The sequence below is a fragment of the Odontomachus brunneus genome, unplaced genomic scaffold (assembly GCF_010583005.1).
Source record: "Odontomachus brunneus isolate Ranch 3 - 2012 unplaced genomic scaffold, Obru_v1 Obru_scaffold_115, whole genome shotgun sequence".
NCBI lineage: Eukaryota > Metazoa > Arthropoda > Insecta > Hymenoptera > Formicidae > Odontomachus > Odontomachus brunneus.
In genome coordinates, this window is record NW_022639565.1 from 651,425 (window position 1) to 674,778 (window position 23,354).

Sequence of the window (23,354 nt, forward strand, 5' to 3'; positions counted from 1 at the left end):
TGGCAGACGCGAGAGAGACACACAGAGATAGAGAGAGAGAGAGAGAGAGAGAGAGAGAGAAAATGAGAGAGAGAGAGAGAGAGAGAGTGTGTGTGTGTGTCGTAGGGTGCATGGGAGACTGAATTATTGTACGCGCACTCCTCTAAATCATAAAAACAACAAATTGCGCGGCCCCGCGCGCGAAGCTCAACGCGCTATAACGCCGTACCCACGACGGCCATGCCACGTGTCTCGCGGGCGCGTACACACGCCGGGGTGTTTATACAGAGACGCGGAGAGCGAGCAGCGCCAGCACTTTTCGAACCGATTGAAATATGGAGTCGGTGGGCGGGCGGCTTAATGAAAAATGGTAACGCAGTAGCCCACCACTTGGCGGAGTGGGTACGGCCGGTGTTGCATGGCCGTTCCTCTTTAACCCTTTCATCCGTCGAGTCCACTGTCGCTCGCTGTGGGTCGCTGGAACCCACCCCTTTCTCTCAGCGCGCTTTCGACTCGTTCGCTTTTGTTCCGCGAAGCCTAATTAATGCGCGCCGAAGCACCCGTTTTGCCTTATTCTATTTGGCGCGAAAGGCAGCGCCGCTCCCGCACCCGAAACGATAACCGTGACGATAACCACATTGACTTTCATGATCATCGGAACGTGAGACAGTCGATATATACCGAATGGGAACTCTATAATATTTTTCATTACATTTATGATAACCAGTCACTTTCATAAGCGACGCAAGTTCTACAAATCAACTAGTAAAACTGTAAAATTTACACACTCATCTGTCTGAGTACCTAAATAGACTTTCACGATTATCGCAACATGAGACAATCGGTGATGAAAACTCTGCAATTTTTTAAATTAAATTTATGAAAGATAAAGATATCGTGTTAATCGTTAAATTTTCATCATATTAATATAGAATTTTTACCATATTGATACAGCAATAAATTTACTAAAGTTACACTCAGATTTGTATTTTGGATGATGCATTGCTTTGAACGAATTTTGATCATTCTTTTCGTATATTTATTTCGTCATTCTCTGTGAATAACATGAGTGAAATATGAGTCATTCATGAAAGACGCCATTTTTACAGATCGACTAGTATACTGTAAAAAATCTTGCGTTAAATTTAACACATTCCACACGTCCCAATTTATATTCTCTAATTTTTTTTTAATTTAACGCAAAGCAAATATGCAAACAAATAGCGCAAATAATATGTAAAAAATTAATTGCAAAAAATATAACAATATTATAGACAATATTGTGTTATTTTAACACTTACAATGGTTGAATACAACACTGGTGAAAACAAATTCAACGCAGAATAGCCAAAATACGAAATATGTTAAATTAAAACACGAGTATGTTAACACAATTTAACACAATTCCCCTACGCTGATCAATTTCAACACGGACACGAAATGTTTTTTTTACGCGCGTAAAATTGTTGCTAAATTTACGTGCACCTGTCTATCTCCCTATATTTGATGCATCTTTTGAGAGTCGCGTCGCAATACCGACCATACAATCGATTCCGTTAGCACATTCTTGCATATTGAACGAGGCCGCAATATATAACGCGTTTCTGGTATCTGCGAGTCATCCTCGGAGAGAGCTCGACGTACGCGAGCGTGACGAGTTAAGCCGCGGCGGTCCAAGACGCCCCATCTGCGCGAGCAATACGGGAAAAGGATGAATGGGTTTAAACAGGCGTGTTGCGCGATTAACGTTGTGCAAGCAGACACGTGCTAGGCGCGCGCGGTCGGCTTACAGAGAGAGAGAGAGAGAGAGCGCGCCTGTTCGTTCTATAATCTGATAATATCCGGCCGGCTGCAGCGGGAAAATATTTCATCGTTTTTGCGCCGACGCTTATATTCACTACGAAACAATGACGGCCGCGAATTCCCGAAGCGCCGGGAGACCTCGTATCGCTGTAAATTAACAATATGCAATTTTATAGCGGCGCAATATTTGCGGCGCCCGGGCGGCGCAGTATTTTCATTAGCGCGAGTTTAAACGGAGTGGTATACGTAAAATACCTTACTGGCGCCCTACAACTCAGAGAAAATAACTTCTCCCTTTTGTTTTTTGCTGTCATTGCTCTCGTAACACCGTGTATCATCTCGGGCACAGCGAATATGGTCGAACCGCAAGAACTGTAACAACAGCGCACCGTAACTCAGTACAGCATAATACTACGGTTTCTTACTTTCTCTTACGCGACGCGGTATTGCCTGTCTATTTATGTGGACTCGGCATTAGCCCGGAGGATCTTCCCATTGCGCTGCAATTTAATTGGATTCTTCGATCGACTTGTTGGGGACGGTATCGGCTTGTTTATCCCGACAGAGTGAGATTTACATAAGGAATAGCTTTGTATACCAGGCTCAATAAGGTGTAAGCGCCTGAGAGCCGGAAAATCTAATTTTCTCCGACACGCTTGAGGGCGTTTTACTTTTACGGGATAATTTGGGGTCCAGAATCCATAAAATCGACGTAGACGTCGTTAACAATAACATAAATACACTTAACACTGACCGGTACGATCGGAAAATGTTTGCTAACGGCGAGAAATTGAAAGCCAATCCTTCGCCTTTTCCTGTTCTGTCCAAGTGCTCCACTATACTCTCGCACAATCCCTGCAGTCGACTATTACATTTCAAACCTCTCACTCGACTAACTCTCGGAGACAATTCATAGCTCTTCACACTTAAACGGGGGAAGCTTCCCTCCTGCTACCAACGTTTTCACATTGTATTCGCCTAAATAAATGTAACAGATGTCGCTTTAGTTTCTATATACCTCGTCTATACACCTCGAGAGACAAGTTTACAAAGAAAAGAAAGGAAAAGCAGAAAGAAACAATTAATTGCGCACGCGGGGAAATTCATTGAATTCCGTGTGCGTGGCAACTCAATTACAGCGAGACGTGACCGAGATCGTCTTAATAGCAGCGTGTACGGGATATAATCCTCGCGCGCCGGACGATATCCAGCTATCCCATTATGTTCAAGTCCGTAACGCGACGCACATGTACCGACGTGTACTCAGGATCAACGGCACCGGTGGCGTATTACGGTTCAACGGCGATACGTATGCGTCGCGTATGCGTAACGTATGCAAGCCGCGGCCTCGCTAGTACACGGGAACTAAATTGCTAAAAGATATCCCCCTCTGAGGATTTGACCAGGACAGGTTACACTAGCCTGGACTCTACACCGAGCTTACGTCGTACACATCGGGGGCCGCCGGGCTAGAGGAGTTACAACCGAACGTTCATGAGCGTATAACTTGCGCGCGCGCGTTTGCTTGCACGCGTCCATATCGACACGCGTGCACGCGCATTTGGAAACACGTAAACGCCCCAAGAGGATTGTTCAATTCCAGTCTATCCCCGTTCTGCGCAAGGCAAATTCGTCGTTATAGATTACGACGATCAACGGCCAGCAGGGTCGTTTTTGAAGAATGATAATACGTCTGAAAGAGATGTAACAGATAGGCGGAGTGGACGTATATATAGTTAGTTGCATAAGTAACTTGTTGGACATTACTAGGGTTTCGTAGATATTGGTGACATCCGATACTAATTAGTCGAAAATTGATATCGGAGAGAAATGAAAGTTAATACTTCTCTCCAAGGATCCTCGTTATCGACTGATTGTGAGAAAGTTGCTTCCTAATAAAGGATCTCGAATCACCAACAGTTGACCTAATTACGCGATTGGATCCGTCGTTTCTTGAGAAGATGGCTAATTTCGAGTTGAAATTTTAACCCTATTTTCGAGTTAAACTTTCTCATGTTCCGAAAGGTCAATGTATATTAACCCTTTGCACTCGGATATCTCCTCAGAGGACATTTTAAATGTAATGAAGATGTCTCCGAGTGCAAAGGGTTAAATATACATGGAAACTGAGATCATACATATTTTCATAGCGCCTCTAAATAGCAGGAAACGCATATAGAGGAGCTCTCGGCAAAGTTAAATAGTACCAAAAAAGATTGATATAAGCTCCAAATCAATCAAAATATCAAAACAGGTGTTAAGTAGAATATTGAGATCGAAGATAGGGTCGAAATTTCTACTTGGAGTTATTGATCAACGTATCAACAAAAATATACACGCAGAAAATTTTTCTGGAAAGTATAAACAACCATTAGCCAGAAAAAGTACCAAGTAGTAATCTTGCCCGGCTAGGATATAACTTTTTTCAGAGTCCTACGCACAGCTTTCTCAACTACTCGTTGGCATGGTGGAGACATTTACCTCTTGACACGTTAGATAGCAATACTCTAGACACAACTTCCGTAGACAGATAGCCTCGATCTCCTTTACCGCGCAACAATACACAAGCCTTGCAAATTGTATTATTAGCGGGCTATATTGTTCAATATAAATTTTCTGTGTGCAATGTTGGATTGTTAATTATTGATCGACGTGTCGCTAGAAACACAGAGGTGGCACTTCCTTTTAGAAACTGCTGTAATTAAATGTAATAAGTCCATAATACGATATCACATAGCGCAACACTGCATAACACACGTCTTCCTTTTGCGAGACCCAAACGGCATTTTCCAGGAAAGTTACTGGTGATGTTTGCTTTAACGTGAACTTAACCTCTCAAAGTGCGCCGTGCCACGTACAATGTAAATCCTGGAAACATGCTGGCAGGTGAACAGCACATACCGAGGAATCCTACCGCAAACCTTAATTGCGGAGACGTCGTCGTCGTCGTCGTGGGAGAGAGGACGGCGCGAACGAGAAAGATGACGTCGACTCTGCTGCGAGTGGAAGATGGAGTCGGGACACAGTGAAAGACGGTCTCATTCCAGGCACTAACTGTGTATACCGCTCGTGCAGCGGTCCCCAGTGACGCAAAACGCGCGCCAGGACTACCCCTAAATCACGCTTCCTCGTAGCGCAGTTTGTTGGATACTTCGCGTAGTGCGTGCGATACCGTATTCCGCCGTCTTACGTCGTAAACCCGCGGGAGGCGCGCTCGTGTGTATATTATACGTGACGTATCGGCGCGAATAAAGGCGGCAAGATTGCACCCGTAAAACGATCGATGAGCGGATAAAGGCGAATTTATCGCCGCGGCACGACGTTTGCGGCGTTCACCCTTCGAATTCGAAGTGGAATCGATCATGCGCGACTGTATCCATTGTATACGGCTTTCCGCATTAATACTTCAGGTGGTGCACGATTTGTCTTTGCTCGGCGTATCGGTTTACACGGTCACACAATAGCGACCCTGTTTGTCGCTTTTATGCGATTTAATGTATGCCCCCTTGCATCCCGATACACCTGCCGGAGAAAATGATGCGCGATCCACTTGGCGCTCCATAAATCAGAGAACGCTATTAGCCAGCCCATGCGACCGATCATAAATCGGTTCCGCACCTTCTCTCGATACAATCGAACGTGAAAGACGTATTGTTCATTGTTGTGAGGTCACATGCGATCGCATCACCATTAAACAACGTCGTCTCACATTATCGCCGTAATGTACGCACAGCTAATGGATTCTTTTGCCCGCGTCTCTCCCCATCCCATTTTCTCGCGCGCGCTTTGCAAGGCGATTTACTCTCGCTCTATCATCCCATTCAGTCGTCCTTCAGCTATTCGCACGAGTACGTCGCTCGGTGAACGCCGATTTCCACCGCTCGTGAAAGCACCCTCTCGTACGAATTAGCCGGAACCGACGTGCGAGCGCGATCGTCGGTACATAATATACTCGCGCAGGTACATGTGGAATCTCGATGGATATAAAAGATCGGCGTAACAGTTCCCCGTAGGTGCAGGATGGTGGTGGACGGGGAGAGGGACGGGAGGGGAAGTATAAGGGGGGCTTCCTCCTTCTTTTGCTTTAAGCCACCTGCGGATCGTTCATCATACCAGTAATGCATCTACCACCTCGCGTTTCTCTTGGTCTCTTTTCCGTGGAGGAAGCGGGGAGGGATGATCTTCGACGCGAACAGGGGGAGCCGCGCGACCAATGCCGCGTCCCTCCCTCAGCTTGCCATATCCCACCGCCGTTTCCCTGACACCCCACCTGATACACCCCCGAGGAGCTCTCCGAGCTATGCAACTCCCGGTAATGCGCGCATCAATAACCTATCATATCCAACCTTCTGGATGCGGTAGTGGCGTGCATCAACCTCCACCCCCCCAATCGCGTTCGCCCTACGATCTCAGACGCGTCGATCTCTTCGAGCTTGCAGGCTCGAGTAGACGCGAGTATCTAGATACTTCTCCTGAGGGTCTTTACTATGCATACTCGTTGGAACGGATGTTATGTAAATCGGGGCTCGAAAATCGTTTTCTGATAGCGGCTCGGAAAAAATCCGGCGATTTTGCACCGGCACCCCTCTATCCGAAACGTGTCGCATATGTAAGATTAAGGGAATTGCGTAGAGATCCGTAGAGAGGCTCTCTCCGTCGTGTTATCCGTACATTAATGGGTATCGAAGCGTGTTCGACTTTCGAACGACTTCCCGAAATACAGACTCGACACGAAATGCTTTATCGCATTTGACAAATCTGCGATAAAGCACGTAAAAAAAGAAAGGAAAAACAAAACATGGAGAAGCGCTGAGAGCAAATTTTATCACGTTCCCGCGATAAAAACACATATAATACGGAATATATACAGATTGTCTTTCTTCACTCGATTTGACGAGTTCTACCTGCATACAAGCGTATATACGCGTCGCGTCGGCCATCCTGTGCGTGGCAAATTTTCAGATCTCAACGGCAAAACAGCAGATTTCGATATAATAAGATTGGTACAATGACTCCAGTCATTACGCAAAACGAATCTCATACTGTTCATTACATCATGCCACCGACGAAATATATAAAGACAAACAGTGCACGAGAGAAGAACGAACGCTTTTGTTGCGCACTAATGGAGCGGTCGCTCGATTCTCTTTGTCTCTGGGCGACACTCTATTAAAGTGCCATTTCGCAACGCAACAGAGATCGCGTCGCATTTACAATTTCGTCATGGTCGAGAAATCGCCCAAAAATGCCCGCGACTCATCGTCACAAAAACGGGGGATCGCTCGCTCGCACGCGCGCGCGAGGCAGCCGCCGATGCGTTTCGACGCTTCCGTTGATAACCGGCAGTCGAGTACCAGGCGAATATTATTTTCGAGGACATGCATCTACGGCCGCAAAATTGCCAATTTTATCACTTACGCTCGTCGGTTTCGGTGCTGAAGCTGGAAGCGGTGAGCTGAAATATATCTGCAGTGATACGCAAGAGAGCGTTGACGTTGAGAGCCGAAAATTTGCAACTCGTCTATTCTTCGTACTCTTCCGCGCATATTTCCGCGTACCGTTATCGGGGTCTAACGCTAAGTTGCAAAACCGGACGCCGATGTTGCCAAAGAATTGTCTCAGCATGCAACATCCGACGATGCTGCTCGGCATACATCTAATTTGAGATCGCGCTTTAACCGACTGCAATGTATTTATATCGAGTACGACACGAATCGGTTACGAATCGAAGATCTTGTTCTGCAGGCGAGGAAATCTATCTCTATCATGATGTTCAATAGGATACGGAGCTAGATTCATATGATTTTAATTGAGTGAAGCGCGCGCGCGCGCGCGCACGGCTGACAGATATTTCGGATTCTCGTATTGGGGGTGAGATTCTGCGCATCCCGGAAACGCGATCGGAGATATTGGATTACAGGTATAGACACCGTTTTTGCAACCAACGTGGAGCGCTCTCGCGTTACGTGATGCGTATTCTGCGAGAGACACATCAGCGGCTCTTATTGTGATAAAAGAATTCCCTCTTGGCAAACTACACTACTATCTTGAGATAAAAACTATTCAATGATGTTTTTCTTAGTTCAATGTTTTGTTTATCCTTTTATGTCATGTACGCCACTGTAAACTGGAGTCGACAAAATGTCTTCCATCTAATTCAGACCAAACTTTTTCAATTAATAATTAAAATATCTGTACGTGGTTATTTGCAAAATGGTAGACTTTTTCGTTCAGTTTGACATAATCTATATGTAACCTAGCGTTTTCCCATTCATCAACAGACACCCTCTTTGCACTCTTTTAAAGTGAATCAGCAAAAATGTTTCTTATTGACGATAGTCAGTGCGTATTCACTCATTTTCAATAGAAACTTTACTGCTTCGTCTTATGTTTTATTAATTTTGACCAGTGGAAATAAAATATTCTTGCAAAGGTCTGTAATACACAATTTCGTCATACGCTATACCGAATACGACGTTCTGCGTTTCTGGCAATGGAATTAATAATATTAACAATTTTTATTCGTTGAAAAACCCTTTAGTATATATAGAAAAGAACATGTAAACGAAGCAGACAGAAAAAATAAGAAATCAGTATGAAAAATTATGAAAATTTGTATAACATAACATAAATAAAAAAAAATTAATAAAAAGGAGGAAAAAGCGCGGAAAAGAGCGTTAAATAGCAGACGATGTTACATTAAAAAATTCAATGCAATTTGCATATATGTTCGCCGCAGTAAACAATCTAGGAACGCATGAATTAAAATTGTACAAATTACGATGGTGCTCAATGTGAAAAATTAAATACTGTCTTAATTATATAGTATAGAGAGGAATATTAAATTTAATAAATTCAAATGGTTTTAAACAGTCTCAATATACATGGTGTCCCAGATTCGGAGTGTATGAAGTTGGCACCCCACTTTTTGAAATTTATAATTTTGAAAGTTGTTCCAGATTGTTCTGGCTTTGTACCACATTGTTCCAAAGTGATATTGCTTCATTCGAAACGGTTTTCGAATAAAACAAAAAAAATGATTTTTTGAGCGGGCACCTCACTTTTCGAAAATCGAACATTCTGATACCGCAATAGATTGTTCTAGTTGTTCCAAACATTGTTCCAAAAGGACAAATCCGTAAGTTGAATTATAAGTCCAAAAAATGAAAAAAATGTTTTTGACCTGGCACCCCATTTTTTGAAAATAAAGCATTCCGATACCGATATAGATTGTTCTAGTTGTTCCAAACATTGTTCCAAAAGCACAAATCAATAAGTTTAATTATAAGCCCGAAAAATTAAAAAAAAGTTTTTTGACAAACAGTCTATCGGACCAAGAGTAAACTTATACTATCTTTCTTGTTCCAACCGAGATCTTTTTGTTCTGAGATGTTCTAGGCTTAAGAATTATAGTTCTAGAGTATGAGACTCATAAGATCATTCGTTCTCCGAAAATTCGTAAAAAAATCGATTTGACAGTACTCGACGTCAAGAGTAAACACATGCTTCCTTTCTTGTTCCAACCGAGATCTTTTTGTTCTGAGTTGTGCTAGGCTTAAGAATTATAGTTTTAGAGTATGAGACTCGTAGCGTCATCCGTTCTCCGAAAATTCGAAAAAAAATCGATTTGACAGCACCCGACGTCAAGAGAAAACACATGCTTCCTTTCTAACCTCAGTTCCAACTGAGATCTTTTTGTTCTGAGTTATACTAGGCTTAAACGACGAAGCAATTTCACTTTATTTTGTCATGACATTTTGTAATTATTTCCGCCAATTTTCCTATAATAAAGATTAATTTTTGTAAGAAATCATCTTTTTCTTGAATTTTTGTCACCTCAGAAATATATTTCAATCATCCTTATTTTCAATCATCCAAATAATTATACTTTTTTAAATCAGTATATAGAACTTTTTGTTGGTTGAATATGACGACTTGTTGCGTAAGCCAAAAAAACTTTCCGTTCAAGCTAAAGGCAATGTAAATATATGTATTTATGTAGAAACATAAAATATTTTTAACCCTCCGTTTGCATTATGTTTTTTACTAACGCCATTTGCACGGTGACCCCTTTAAGTCCTGTAACATTTTTTTGTTAAACTCATCTAAAAAATCTGAAAAAATTCTGGGATACTCTAGAGAGATTATATTTTATGTTCCAATAGTTACTTTAGTCATTTATTAACAATTTTTTGCAATAACAATTTAAATTTGCCGAAATCGACAAAAAATGTAATTTCGTAAAAAAAATTCATAACTTAACAACATATTAAAATTAACAAAAATATTTTCAGGTTTTTTTAGATGAAACTATTTTCTTAAAAAAAAAAGTTCTATATACTGATTTAAAAAAGTATAATTATTTGGATGATTGAAAATAAGGATGATTGAAATATATTTCTGAGGTGACAAAAATTCAAGAAAAAGATGATTTCTTACAAAAATTAATCTTTATTATAGGAAAATTGGCGGAAATAATTACAAAATGTCATGACAAAATAAAGTGAAATTGCTTCGTCGTTTAAGCCTAGTATAACTCAGAACAAAAAGATCTCAGTTGGAACAAGAAAGGAAGCATGTGTTTTCTCTTGACGTCGGGTGCTGTCAAATCGATTTTTTTTCGAATTTTCGGAGAACGGATGACGCTACGAGTCTCATACTCTAAAACTATAATTCTTAAGCCTAGCACAACTCAGAACAAAAAGATCTCGGTTGAAACAAGAAAGGAAGTATGTGTTTACTTTCGACGTAGAGTACTGTCAAGTCGATTTTTTTACGAATTTTCGGAGAACGAATGATCTTATGAGTCTCATACTCTAGAACTATAATTCTTAAGCCTAGAACAACTCAGAACAAAAAGATCTCGGTTGGAACAAGAAAGATAGTATAAGTTTACTCTTGGTCCGATAGACTGTTTGTCAAAAAACTTGTTTTTAATTTTTCGGGCTTATAATTAAACTTATTGATTTGTGCTTTTGGAACAATGTTTGGAACAACTAGAACAATCTATATCGGTATCGGAATGCTTTATTTTCAAAAAATGGGGTGCCAGGTCAAAAACATTTTTTTCATTTTTTGGACTTATAATTCAACTTACGGATTTGTCCTTTTGGAACAATGTTTGGAACAACTAGAACAATCTATATCGGTATCGGAATGCTTTATTTTCAAAAAATGGGGTGCCAGGTCAAAAACATTTTTTTCATTTTTTGGACTTATAATTCAACTTACGGATTTGTCCTTTTGGAACAATGTTTGGAACTAGAACAATCTATTGCGGTATTAGAATGTTCGATTTTCGAAAAGTGGGGTGCCAGCTCAAAAAATCATTTTTTTTTCGTTTTATTCGAAAACCGTTTCGAATGAAGCAATATCACTTTGGAACAATGTGATACAAAGTCAGAACAATCTGGAACAACTTTCAAAATTATAAATTTCAAAAAGTGGGGTGCGAACTTTATACATTTCCAGATTCGTCTCCGCAATGTTCGTGGAAACGTAGGATGGATTGAGGTAAAAATCCCATATTTTGCGAAGACGAATCTGGAACATCATGTATAAAGGGATTGATAAGTTTAAAAATAAATATTAAATCATAAGTCAGCTCTCTCTTTTGAAGCATATTTAACTTGCATAATATAATGTTAGTTATAAGTAATTACCATTGAAATTTCCATCCAATGAGCTGCCATACACATTGAATCATAAATTGTTACTAAATAAAACGCTAAAGTCTTCACGTACTTCACAAATTGCTGAGAGAGATGAATTATTATAATAAAGAGAATTATTATAATAAATTATAATAAGAGAGAGATGAATTATTATAATAAATTCAATAAAAATAGATAAAATCTATATGAAAAATAAATAACATTTGAAAAGATTAAGTTGTAGATGATTTCTTGCGCACCGGACTCCAGTAAGTTATTTTTTTTATAAAAGTGCGTCAGCAAGGCCATCAATCGCCGTCGAAAAACTTTTAACTCATCAGCATATAATAAAAATGTAATAAACACTGATTGCACTTTAGAGAACGCTATTACTGTTGCATTTAAAGCAGCTGAGTTGCCAATTGTTCTCACAACAGCAACAATCATGATGCAAAAATATGTAGATACGATGCCAAGCCAAAATACCCTAACCGGAAGTGGAAAGCATTATTGGAGTTCTCTATACGATCGAGGTCGACTTTTGCCAAACTCGAGGTCGATCAAAAATCGAGCGCCATGAAGTATCATCGGTAGCATTATTCCGAATAAAGTCAAGTATTCCATAATAATGCAAAAAGATTCATCGTTAATTGCGGGACGTGTCTCGTTAGAGAATCATGGGAGAGCATGACGGTTTCTCTCGAGCAGTTTTTTAAAAGAGCGAAGATAAAGAGATACTTACGTTGCGCGTCCTGAGAACCATTTCTCTGTTCACTGGGTCGACCTCGCTGCGTTCGCTAGCATAACACAAGTTCGCGTAGCCGATTAACTGTAAAAAGAAAGAGGAAACGTGCGCTCGCATAATAAGCTCTGGCATCGACGTAAAAGTCTCGCTCTCTCGTAAAAAAAAAAGAAAAAAAAAAGAAAAGAAAGTCCGCACCGTTTAAATGTAGTTTCAACGAGAACTGGCTGGCAAACTGCTAAAAACCGATTCGGCCACCGATAAAAATCTCGGAAGTGCTATAGACAAGTACTTCCGGTTTGAAACTTTCCGCATTGAATTCGACGATAAAGCCTTCCAAACTTGAATGGCATGTTTCAGTCTTCGAGAGATACTTGGGCTCGAATTTCACGATTTTTTAAAGCGCGTTCGGCGGAACGAGGAAGAAAATGCAATATGCGTACACCACACATATGTGTATGCATTGCATAATTGTATGGTAATTCGCAAATCATTTATCAATGTGTGATATCATAGAAGCGGTAAAATTAGTTTGAAACTGATACGTGACACGCGTGATTATGCACAGTCCTGTTCAATTCTGGAATGTCATTTTACATAGCTCAATAATCCATCATATGCAAACATCCTACATTATAATAAATTATAATTAAACCTACGCGCGCGCGCGTGTGTGGGTGTGGTTGTTTTGCTAGCAATTATTGATCCGTTAATAAGATATCATTTGCAGAAATTGCAGTCGCATTTGCGTTCAATACCAGGAAGGTAACAACGGACCTTTATGGAAATAAGCCGTGCACCCACATATCAGCATGTTAATATGTACACAAAGTGGAATAAACAAACAAGTGATATTACGTGAATAGCACTGAACACTCTGTAGAGAGAAGGAGAGAAGGTGAGGGCGAAAGAAAGAGAGAAAGAGCGATAAGCGGCCATTGGTGTGTATTAGAAGGCGGACGGTAATTAATTTTGTTGATCGCCTATAACGACGGTTATGCATTATCCTATAGCGATTATCGTGATAAGTGCACGAGTGCACGTAGCGCGATTTATGATTATGACCATTTATTCAATCATTATTGTGTAAAATGTACACACGTAAGTTTCGAATGTTCTGTAAAACTGCTAACTCACATCAAATCGTAAATTATAGCGTAGCTCGCACTTTTTCCGCAAGGAAAGACTCTGAACCGAAAAATAACAGAGATTGCAAAATGCGATCAATTTAAGAAGAGAATTATCTCGATAACAAATGGCGCACGGCGATCGATCAATCTATCGATCGACCGACGGACCAACTAATTTTACGTTACGCCGGAAGCTAAGAATGAACACGCAATTAAACGATAGGCAGGGGGCGATTTGACCAGGGCAAAATAAAGATCGGCATAACGTGGAAATGAACGTTGGAGCTAATCACCGGCGATAAATAATTCGCGGGCGTAAACATCGCGACAGGCTGAGCCGCCCATTTCGGTTGAGAAGAAATAGAACGGCTTGAGGGTTCTCCATAAGTTTCTGCAACGGCGCGATATTAATAACAAATTAGCATGAGTAATTAGGTAATTAGAAAGACGCTAATTGGGCTGGCATGCTAAGCACACTTTAATTATTGTTCCCCGCGATTAATTATGCATATTCTAATTAGTCGCTCGTATAAACCAGGCCGCTTATACGACGGCAGGTTACCAATTCGAGCATTTCGGACGAATGGGCGCGAGAAACGAACTTTTCTCGCATACTTTTTTCCAGAGCGCGTTTCGTTGTCGAGTGCATCCGCTAATTACTCGGAACAGCACGCTGGCAGGTGCAGGCATCGAGGCGCGCTAAAACGGCACCGCCAGCGAAAGAGAGCGTCGCGACCGAAACGATCCTTCGCACTTTTCCACCTGTTAAGTAATTTCGAGCGTACCTAAATACTGCAACTTTTAGCTTTCTACAGCAACGTTTATACAGAGCGCTCGGGAAATACGACTGTTCTCCCCGAAACTCGGACCCATCTGCTCGGCATGTATTCGCACCGCTGTTAACCTTTTTAAAATGTCAAACTGCACCTCGGTGTCTTAAAACCTCCGTTGTGTTTCAATTTGCATGCATTTACGTTTGAAATAAATCGGAAAATCGATAACCTTCATTCTTTATCATCTATTATCGCTTCCAATCAATATTTCTGCAATTTTATTATTTAATCTTCCGCTAGACGCGAGTCTTCGTGAAACAAAGATGGAAATTTCAATTTCCTAAAATATTTTATTAATTAAAAGGAAGATTCAACATTCTTAAGAAATAGCTTCAGTCTTCACAAAGTTTTAAGTAATTATTTCGCAATTTTAGGTAGTTATTTCTATAATATATGAAATATTTTATAATAGATTCAAATATTGTCATCACTGAATAGAGTCAGCATTTGGTCGAAACTTTTATACTTTATGTGTGTGTGTATGTCATTTAAAATAAATTTATTCCTAATTTATATTCCTAATTTATAGATAAAAATAATAATAAAAAGAGATAACATGTGCGAAGATAATACATTGTCATTAGCCTCATCGATTGTCTCGTTAGTTCGAGCGAAGGAACTTGAGGCTTTGTTCGAGAACCTGGTAATTTCTTACACGCGTCTTTATCGTCGATCGTTCTAGGACCATCACTTCATGTCGGCTATGCTATCGCTCTTCGAACACCCTATGTATGATGCTGTGAGTCGAGCCGTTCGAGCGAGCGGCTGCACAACGAAACGGCCCGGCGAAATGGCCGAGCTTATAGAAAATCCGACGAGAGGAAGCGACCCGTCGAGGGCCGAGAGAGATTCGACGCCCCGGAATCTCCAGTATGCCGTCGCAGGCACCATGGGATGGCGAAGGATGAGAGCCCGGAAGCGCAGGCTGCTGGGTATTCCAGAAAGCGGGTGTCTGGCTGGACGATTGCCAAACGGCGTAACATTGAGCGCGCTCATTATGAAAGTTGATGCCAGTACGGATGTTGTTTTGCAATTCCCGGGTCCCGGCACCTTCTTTTTGCGCACGTTTGTCGAAAGTTTCGAATTTCCGGGTCTCCGCGATGCCGCGGCACGCTGGCGGAGATTGCTAGCTGCGGGGAATAGCGGCGGGAAGGGGTGGATGGCGCGGGGTTTTTGTCGATACGCCACGGGCTACGTCAGAAAGAGGTGAATGATTCTGTTACACCGGTTCATGGATTGATTTCTTGTCGCTCGCCGGATATCAGCGCAACATCAATTTCACTGAGCAAACGACCATGAAAAAGTCGCGCCGATAAAAACGAAGTTACGCGGAAGGTACGAAATTACTCAGTGAATAATAGGCACGATTCAGACTGCTAGAAACCCGCAAATATCTATGACGTCGTGTTTCCTAATAAATTGGCACACAAGACTAATAGGATAGAGGCCAGAAGTAACTAGCAAGATAAAATAGTTCGTTTGAAGCAAAGAACTAATAACAATTGTCTCAAAACTTATTCGATTTGCCCTGCGATCCGATTCACCTCGGTTTATTCTATGACTATCGCTTTGTTGACTTTGTGCAAAAGAAAACTTCCAAAAAGCTGGGATGTGCTTCGCGTATAGTTTTTCGTGAAAATAAGAAACTAAAGAATTCGTATATTTTCGAAGCCAAGTTATACGATACGAAATAGTTTTAGTATGAAAGAAAATAGAACTCGTAGAGAACATTCTGTATTCTGACCTAAAATATCGCCGCATGTGACGTGGATAGCTCTCGTTCACGCAAGAGTTCGCCGAGAAGTCAAACGTCAAGCAGAGTATACTGATTACATAACTGCAAATAGCTAATCATTTCACAACGTTTACTACTGCGAATTTGAAGCGATTTCTCTTCCTCACTATCACGAAATTTCTGAGATGGAAAAGGGGCCAATATAATATCACCATCCAATTCCATTAATCCCAAAGTCAAAGCATCCCAGAAACATATATCACTAATAGGATTAGACATCTAAATACCAAGTACGGTATTCACAGAGACATTCAACTTGAGGCACATATGGAAGCAGCAGCGCAATTTCAAAGTTTGAGTCTCGATGCAAGAAGGCTATTCCCTGGAGCAATTCAAGTCAAAAGCCTGGAAGTTATTGGGGGTAACGTCTGTATATTGAAAGGCACGACGTGTCATATTTGCACAGAAGACGAAGAGAAATGTATAACACAACTATACGTATTTATAGTTATAGTCTATTATAAGTTACATCTCTCTTACGTCGAGTTAGTAATGTGCGACTACGCGACTTTAAGCGGCAGGAGGTAGAAGAAATAAATTAATAAAGCTCTCCGAGTAATCGACGCGAGTTGATAACTTATTCAAGCGTCACTGGCCGCCAACACGAAGGCGTAAAGGTCTTGAGAAGGTCGTTCCGATAAATCTGTACGTGAATGAAGCGGCTTTACTCACGTTCCGCGAGAGTGCGCCGTGAAAATCGATAATCCGAGCTGTGGATAAGGTTCCCGCAAGGTTACCGTCAGCCCAGTGCGCGCACCTCGACCAATAAAGTCGACTTTGCCTTGAACGGCGACCTTGCACCAGGCCGACACACACGTGACCGGAGAATGTGGTGGAACATTCTTTAAAACAGCATTTGGTGGTCCACGGATAGGACAATTCTCGACCACAGTCGAGTGGAGTCGGTATACAGGAAGATTCTTTACCATGCTATATGTCGTATACAGCCAGTAATTCCTTCTCATTAGTCACTAACTAGTGTGATTAAATCCGATTAACATGACTACTACAGAATGGATCAATTTCAGCCAAGAGAATTATTTCCTGTTATCGTGCTGTTATGAGTTGGAAAGCCATTGGAATTCAATTATGCATTATCTAAAGTAGCAAAACAATATTTTGATAAGATACAAGAAAATTATATGCCGCGGTTTCCTCAAACAACTTTCAAGTAACGGTAAATACTTGGTTCAAACAATTTAAAATATAACTCAACAATATTTATGGGTTTAACTAGATTGTTATAGAATTGTTATAGAAATCTCGTAACCAAATTACGAAAGTTTTGGCTTCGTTCAGCAGAAAACGCTGTTTTGCAATTATTATAAAATTCGTTAATCTGATTAATATATGCTTTTAGATTCAGCCGAGATTAAAAGCATACTGATCAGATTCACAAATTTTAAAATAGTTGCAGAGCAGCTTCTCTGCTGAACACAGTCATTATCTGCACCTACCAGCAGCTGAACATCACGAATAACAGTGCTATAGAAACACAATTTTTGACTCTCGACCATAAATAAGTACTTGAATGATGAGACTAATTGCAAGAGATGGTAACTTTCGAGTTTTACTTACAATACAATACTCATAACACTACACAACAGTTGAGGAAATATTTAAACTTGCGATTAATTTCTATATTTATATAATTAAATATGTGAATTCTCTCTCATTTGTATCTACACAAGAAAAACTACATTGATATTGAGAAGGGGAAATAAAGAAAAAAAATCCAGAAATTTCATCACATTAATGTCACACTAATCTCATTATCACGATAACGATTATATTGTTCTATATAACAAAGCATCCATACAATACATGGCATATTCTACTTTCAAGCAAAGTCAATTGACATCCATAAAGAAGCACCTATGTAATTTAATCATTTAGTATAATATTTCATCGTTAAAGCAAGTTATATATGAAATATAGAATGAAAAAATTCAAAATTTTTTATATAAGCTGAAATGTAAAAAATTGAAATTTCCGATAGAAGTAAGTTCAGATAAAGTCACATAGTATTTCAATGAAATTTACATATTTCCATCAATCTTTTTATCGGATTTTTTTAAGTAAGACAGTTAGTGGTGTCTGATAATATCCATATCCAAATTATGGAATAATATGGAATAAACATCAAAAGTATTCAAAGTATGGAATAAACATTAAAATATGTAGATAATAGAAAGCATCTGATCATACTAACAACACTAATATCAATGTAAAATGATATAGAAAGGCAAGTGTATTCTGATGAGTATTTAATCGTTTAGTGTAAGTTAAGCGTAAATTAAAAGTTAAGTTAAAAGTAAATTACGATATAAGATAAAAAAAGTTGATAACATGATTGTTATATGAGTTGCAGTGTAAGACATTGAAATTTCCAATAGAAATGATAAGTTTAGATAAAGCTATGTAAAATTTCAATGAAATATATATATATATATATATATATATATATATATATATATATATATATTCTATCAATCTAGATTTTATAGCTTCCGGAAGCTATACCTAGATATTCTATCAATCTTTATCGAATTTTTTCGAAAGCAAAACAGTTGGTAGTGATATCTGGGTATAGATATCTGATAATATCTATACCCAGGTAGTATTCAGATAATATCTGTGTAAATTTGAGTATGAAAAAGATACTAAGATATCTATAATTATAAAAACACACGATTACACAATACTTGCATCAATATGTGCAGAAAAATCGAGATTTTTCTTTAGTCCCTACATCTATTTTATCCTTTGAGGAAAATGACATTTAAAAGATGTAGGGGGCAGTTTGCGTTTGACGTTTCATAGGCTTTGAAGTGTTTTTTATACACGGAGTTAATTACGTCATTATGTAGTTATAATGCTTTGGAACGTAATGGATTCTGCCCTTTGTTGTATAATATACATTTGCGAAACGATGCCGCGTCTCAAGATATATCCGTGAGACATACGTTACGAGTAGCGCTTCTTCGAGATAAGGCATCGCGAGACATCCGTCGATTTGGTTTAGTTCGACGTGAAATCCATAATGCTGTTAATGTAATGACATCAGCGTTTCGAGTATCCCGTTTTCCCTCATATATGCTGAGTGGTACTCTATGAATGGCACGTGACTGATCAACTGACGACCTCGTGTGCTCATTCGAGGAGGTTATATTAGGTTAGGTATGCCAAGGTGCGATATCGAACGGACAGTAATCGTGAGAAATTGTGGGAACTTACCGCTTGCGTCCATTTAGGGAAACCCCAGTGACTAGAGACAACAAGCCTGTGAGTGTGAAGAACCCCATCGACTACTTTTCTATCTATGACATCGGCCCCGATAACTGACGGGACCATAGGATTTGGATATTTCCTCCAAGCAGCTTGCGCTACCGTCTCCCAAGGATGACTGTAACAAGAAAACAATTTTTTTTCATCATCGTTACGGTCCTACAGGATTTTGACAAAGTCACTCTTACTAAGAACTGTCACAAAATTGCTGATGAAAAATCTTTTTCCTTTAAATGTTTCCTCTTATGGGATTTATTTTCAATTAGGTAGTAAGGAATAGAATGTTTTAGCATTTTTACTCGAAACTTTCCATATAGATCATGACGTTCCATACAACTCTAGAGATTACTTTAAAAAAGTATGGATGTGTGTGATAGGCACTTCGGCGATAACCTATACGGGTGCTCTGTTATACCATCAGAGAGGTCATTTCATTCACAAAATATATAATGATTGTAACAAGTCACACAGTTGCTCTTTCCCGTTTCCAATTAAATTGAAGTTCTTTATATTTAAGAAAATTAATTTTCATTACATTAAGCAATAAACCATAAAGTATAGCGAACACGGAATTACATTTTATACTCACTCGAAAGTATGCTCTGACGTCCAGATTTTCATGTTGCTAAGGACAAATAGAATGTACGACACTGCATGTAGAACGGGCACTATAATTTTATCGTCCGACACGTGCGCGGAACAAACTGTCACGATTCCGAGCGTTCGTCGTGCGTCGAGCCGTCTTTTCGAGGGTGATGTAAAGGAAAGAGGTTGGAAGCACGAGCTATACGCTTATTTCATCATGCACGTATATCAACTGTGCTGTTAACCAATAGTCGTCGCCTCGCGTGCACGGTCTAACGTCATTGGTCAATCGACAGTTGCGCGCCAATATCAAATATATTAAGTTTGACGACTCCGTGATGTTAACATACAACATTCTGAAAATAATTATGAGACATATGTAATATTAATAGTAATTAAACAAATACTCAGTAACTATATAATAATCGATGTTTGTACCAGAAAAGTTAAAATAACTCAATTGCTTAAGACAAAAGGCGCGCGTGAAATAATTCACATCAATATTTTGAAACGTATTTTAAAACTGAAAAATGTTTTAATTTAGAAATGTAATAATAAAAATAATTATAGTATAATACACGTACAAGTATTTAATAAATTCCATTTATTAGGCTTTTCCATTCCATTTATTAGTTCTTTATAAACCTTTTTTTTTTTTTAATATGTTTTAATTGTCGAAGTAAATAAGTTATTCTAAGTAACTTTCTTGCCTTATTAGGTGATTCAACCTACAAGAGAAAAATAATAAGGTTCATTGGAATGGTTCGGTGGAATTGAAGAATATAACAGACGAATAAAGTGTCAAAGAATACAAACCAAGGCTTTGTAACTTTGCTTCCCTTGAATCGTGTCTCATGTGTAATGGTATAAAAGATTGAGGACCTTTGTGTTCCAAGATAACTTTTTCAGCTGCTTTTAACGCATTGTATACTGATCGAGATTTTGGTGCTTTTGCCAAATAAACTGTGCATTGCCCCAGAAGTACGTCGCTCTCGGGCATACCAATCATTTGACACCCATGCATTGTGTGAACAGCTACACCTAAAATTTTAGAATAATACATTTATTCATACTCATATATTTATAAAAACTGCACTTTGTTTCTTACCCAAGGCGTCTGGATCGGCTAAGCCAATATCTTCACTAGATATCCTAACTAGTCGCCTTGCAATGTTTACAGGATCTTCTTTGGCTGCCATAATTCTCGCCATCCAATACAGCGAAGCATTTACTTTACCAGCTCTTATTGATTTGTGAAGCGCAGAATATATATGATGACTCTGATTGGCTTCTTCTTCAGAGAGCAGATGCGTTCGTATCAAATTTTCTCTCACGTCTTTCAAAGTTATGGCAAAATCGCTACTCCATGATGTCTTTAATTTATCTGATTTTTTTGCAAGTACTGCTAATTCTAATGTATTCAAAGCTACGTATGCATCACCATCGCACGCTTCCGATAACCACTGTATTGTTTGATCGTCAACATGAAACTTAGGTGAAGCCTTTGAAGTGGAGCCAAACATAATCTGCTCTCTACTGCCTGTGTGTCTTTCTCCTTCTGTATCAAGTACGATTCCATTTATGCATTCCATTGCCCTATGAAGAATTTCCTTTATGTTAGATTCGGTTAATTTATTTAACATAAACACACGGCAGCGGCTTAATAAAGCTGGATTCAAACTATAAGATGGATTTTCAGTAGTACACCCAATTAAAGTAAATGTTCCTGCCTCTACATGTGGCAAGAATATATCTTGTTGAAGCTTGTTGAAACGATGAATTTTATCCATGAACACAACGGTTTTACAGCCAAACTTGGATTTGTTTTGTGCAATAGTAACAGCGTCCCTTACATTTTTCACACCGGAGTTGGCTGCAGATAAGTTTACAATGTGTATGCTGTTATTTGTTGTTTCCTTGCTTAAACATGTTATTACATTGGTCAAGGATGTCTAAAACATAAATTTGTAATAATATACAATTTATATAGTATATTATATATAGCAAGCAGTTTGGTAATAGATTTGTTCAGAATATTGCAGTACATTTAACAACAACTGTGTTAATCTTGTCTTCTAATAACGGAAGGCTGATACAACCAAAAACAAAATTAAAGACTTAATCCAGACAGAATATATTTAACTAAACTTTCCTAGATAAAAAAATGATGTCATGTTGCGCTCAGCACGCGCTCATACATTGACATGCTTGCAATGATTGCAAAAATGTATACAAATGCATGCCTATATGCTGCTCATGTCGTTCATGTGATGATGATCAGAAAAATATCTAGTAGTATTATGATAACAAAACTTGATGAACTTGACATATTCATATATCATTTGTGTATATCTTGTGCTCATGTCATGTTAATCACATAATGATCTTTAAAAAGGTATCAAGATGAAATCACAGTATGACATCATATTATAATGAAACGTGATCATCACATACTTCTATCTGAGTTTATTTAAATATGTTTAAACAGTTATAGAACCACCAATCGTGTCCAACTCCTGCTGCTATACGACTATCATACTCTGTTAACACAGATCCTGCCAAATAGTACCAAATGTCGCAAAATTATTTTGAATATGTCCAGGATGTCCTGGAGAGTGTCCCAGAGAATATCCTGAGCATATCCAGAATAATTTCAGGATGTCTTATGCAATATGGACTATTATACTTCCACTATCGACAAACTTTATAGTAGATACTCTACACATAATGTTTCAATAATTTTACCAGTCAAGAAAAGTATAATGATGAAGAATAAAATTATAATTTTACCTTTCCACATCCATGTGGGCCCCAAAATATCATACTGGGAATTTCTTTCTTTTCCAGTAAGTGTCTCAAAACAGTGCCTGGACCAATTACATGTTTTTGTCCAACATAAGTTGTAATAGATGTTGGTCTCATTTTTTCAACAAGTGAAACACATTCTCTATTTAACATCTTTGAATGTTTCATGAAATCTTCAGATGTAGATGAACTTTCCATAGTGTTTGACACTTGATTGGTATGTACTTTAAATTTTTTTATCTGATTGCTCATTACAGAATTTTCTTCGAAAGGAAATGATCTCTTAGGTTTTTTTTCTTGGTTATTGTATTCTTTCTTACGCACCAGACATTGCATATTTTTACTCTCATTCAAGTACTTCTAATACAAATAATATATATTATTTCATGACTAAAAAAAATATATAGACGACATAATGATATATTATTTATTTAATACATTAATACCCGTAAGTATCAATTTATTCTCTTTTAATTTTTGATTAACTAAATAAACTAATTATTTTTTTTTCAGTAAAAAGTAATATTCTCGATAATTCGCACACTATATTAAAAAGTAAAATTTTGGAAAAATTTAATAAGAATTTTTTTTAAATTCACAAATTACAAGTTAAATCATGGAATATATAATTAAAAATGGAGATTATAACCCTCTCTTTTTCTTTCAATCTATAGTCAGAGAGATCTATAGCCTGAGAGCGGCCACCAGTCTGATTTTAATGGCCAGAGCTAGGCGCATTTT

General features: G+C 38.8%; 2 protein-coding genes across 2 annotated transcripts in view; both read right to left on the bottom strand.

The window, feature by feature from the left end:
- LOC116849417 (protein slowmo) overlaps positions 1 to 20,021 on the bottom strand; it is a 36,465-nt gene extending 16,444 nt beyond the window's left edge. The window contains exons 1-3 of the mRNA XM_032826554.1: positions 19,813 to 20,021; positions 19,173 to 19,341; positions 12,178 to 12,264 (exon numbers count right to left, since the gene is read on the bottom strand). Coding sequence (XP_032682445.1) covers positions 12,178 to 12,264; positions 19,173 to 19,341; positions 19,813 to 19,844 — 288 coding nt within the window. The 5' untranslated portion in view covers positions 19,845 to 20,021. The remainder of the gene's footprint in view (positions 1 to 12,177; positions 12,265 to 19,172; positions 19,342 to 19,812) is intronic.
- Positions 20,022 to 20,395: 374 nt separating this feature from the next.
- Positions 20,396 to 23,308, bottom strand: LOC116849416 (ATPase WRNIP1-like). Its single transcript, XM_032826553.1, has 4 exons — positions 22,599 to 23,308; positions 20,917 to 21,760; positions 20,625 to 20,849; positions 20,396 to 20,536 (listed from the first exon to the last, which is right to left on the bottom strand). The coding sequence occupies exons 1-4, from the start codon at positions 22,947 to 22,949 to the stop codon at positions 20,532 to 20,534; spliced, it is 1,425 nt and encodes a 474-aa protein (XP_032682444.1). The 5' UTR covers positions 22,950 to 23,308; the 3' UTR covers positions 20,396 to 20,531.
- Positions 23,309 to 23,354: the final 46 nt, after the last annotated feature.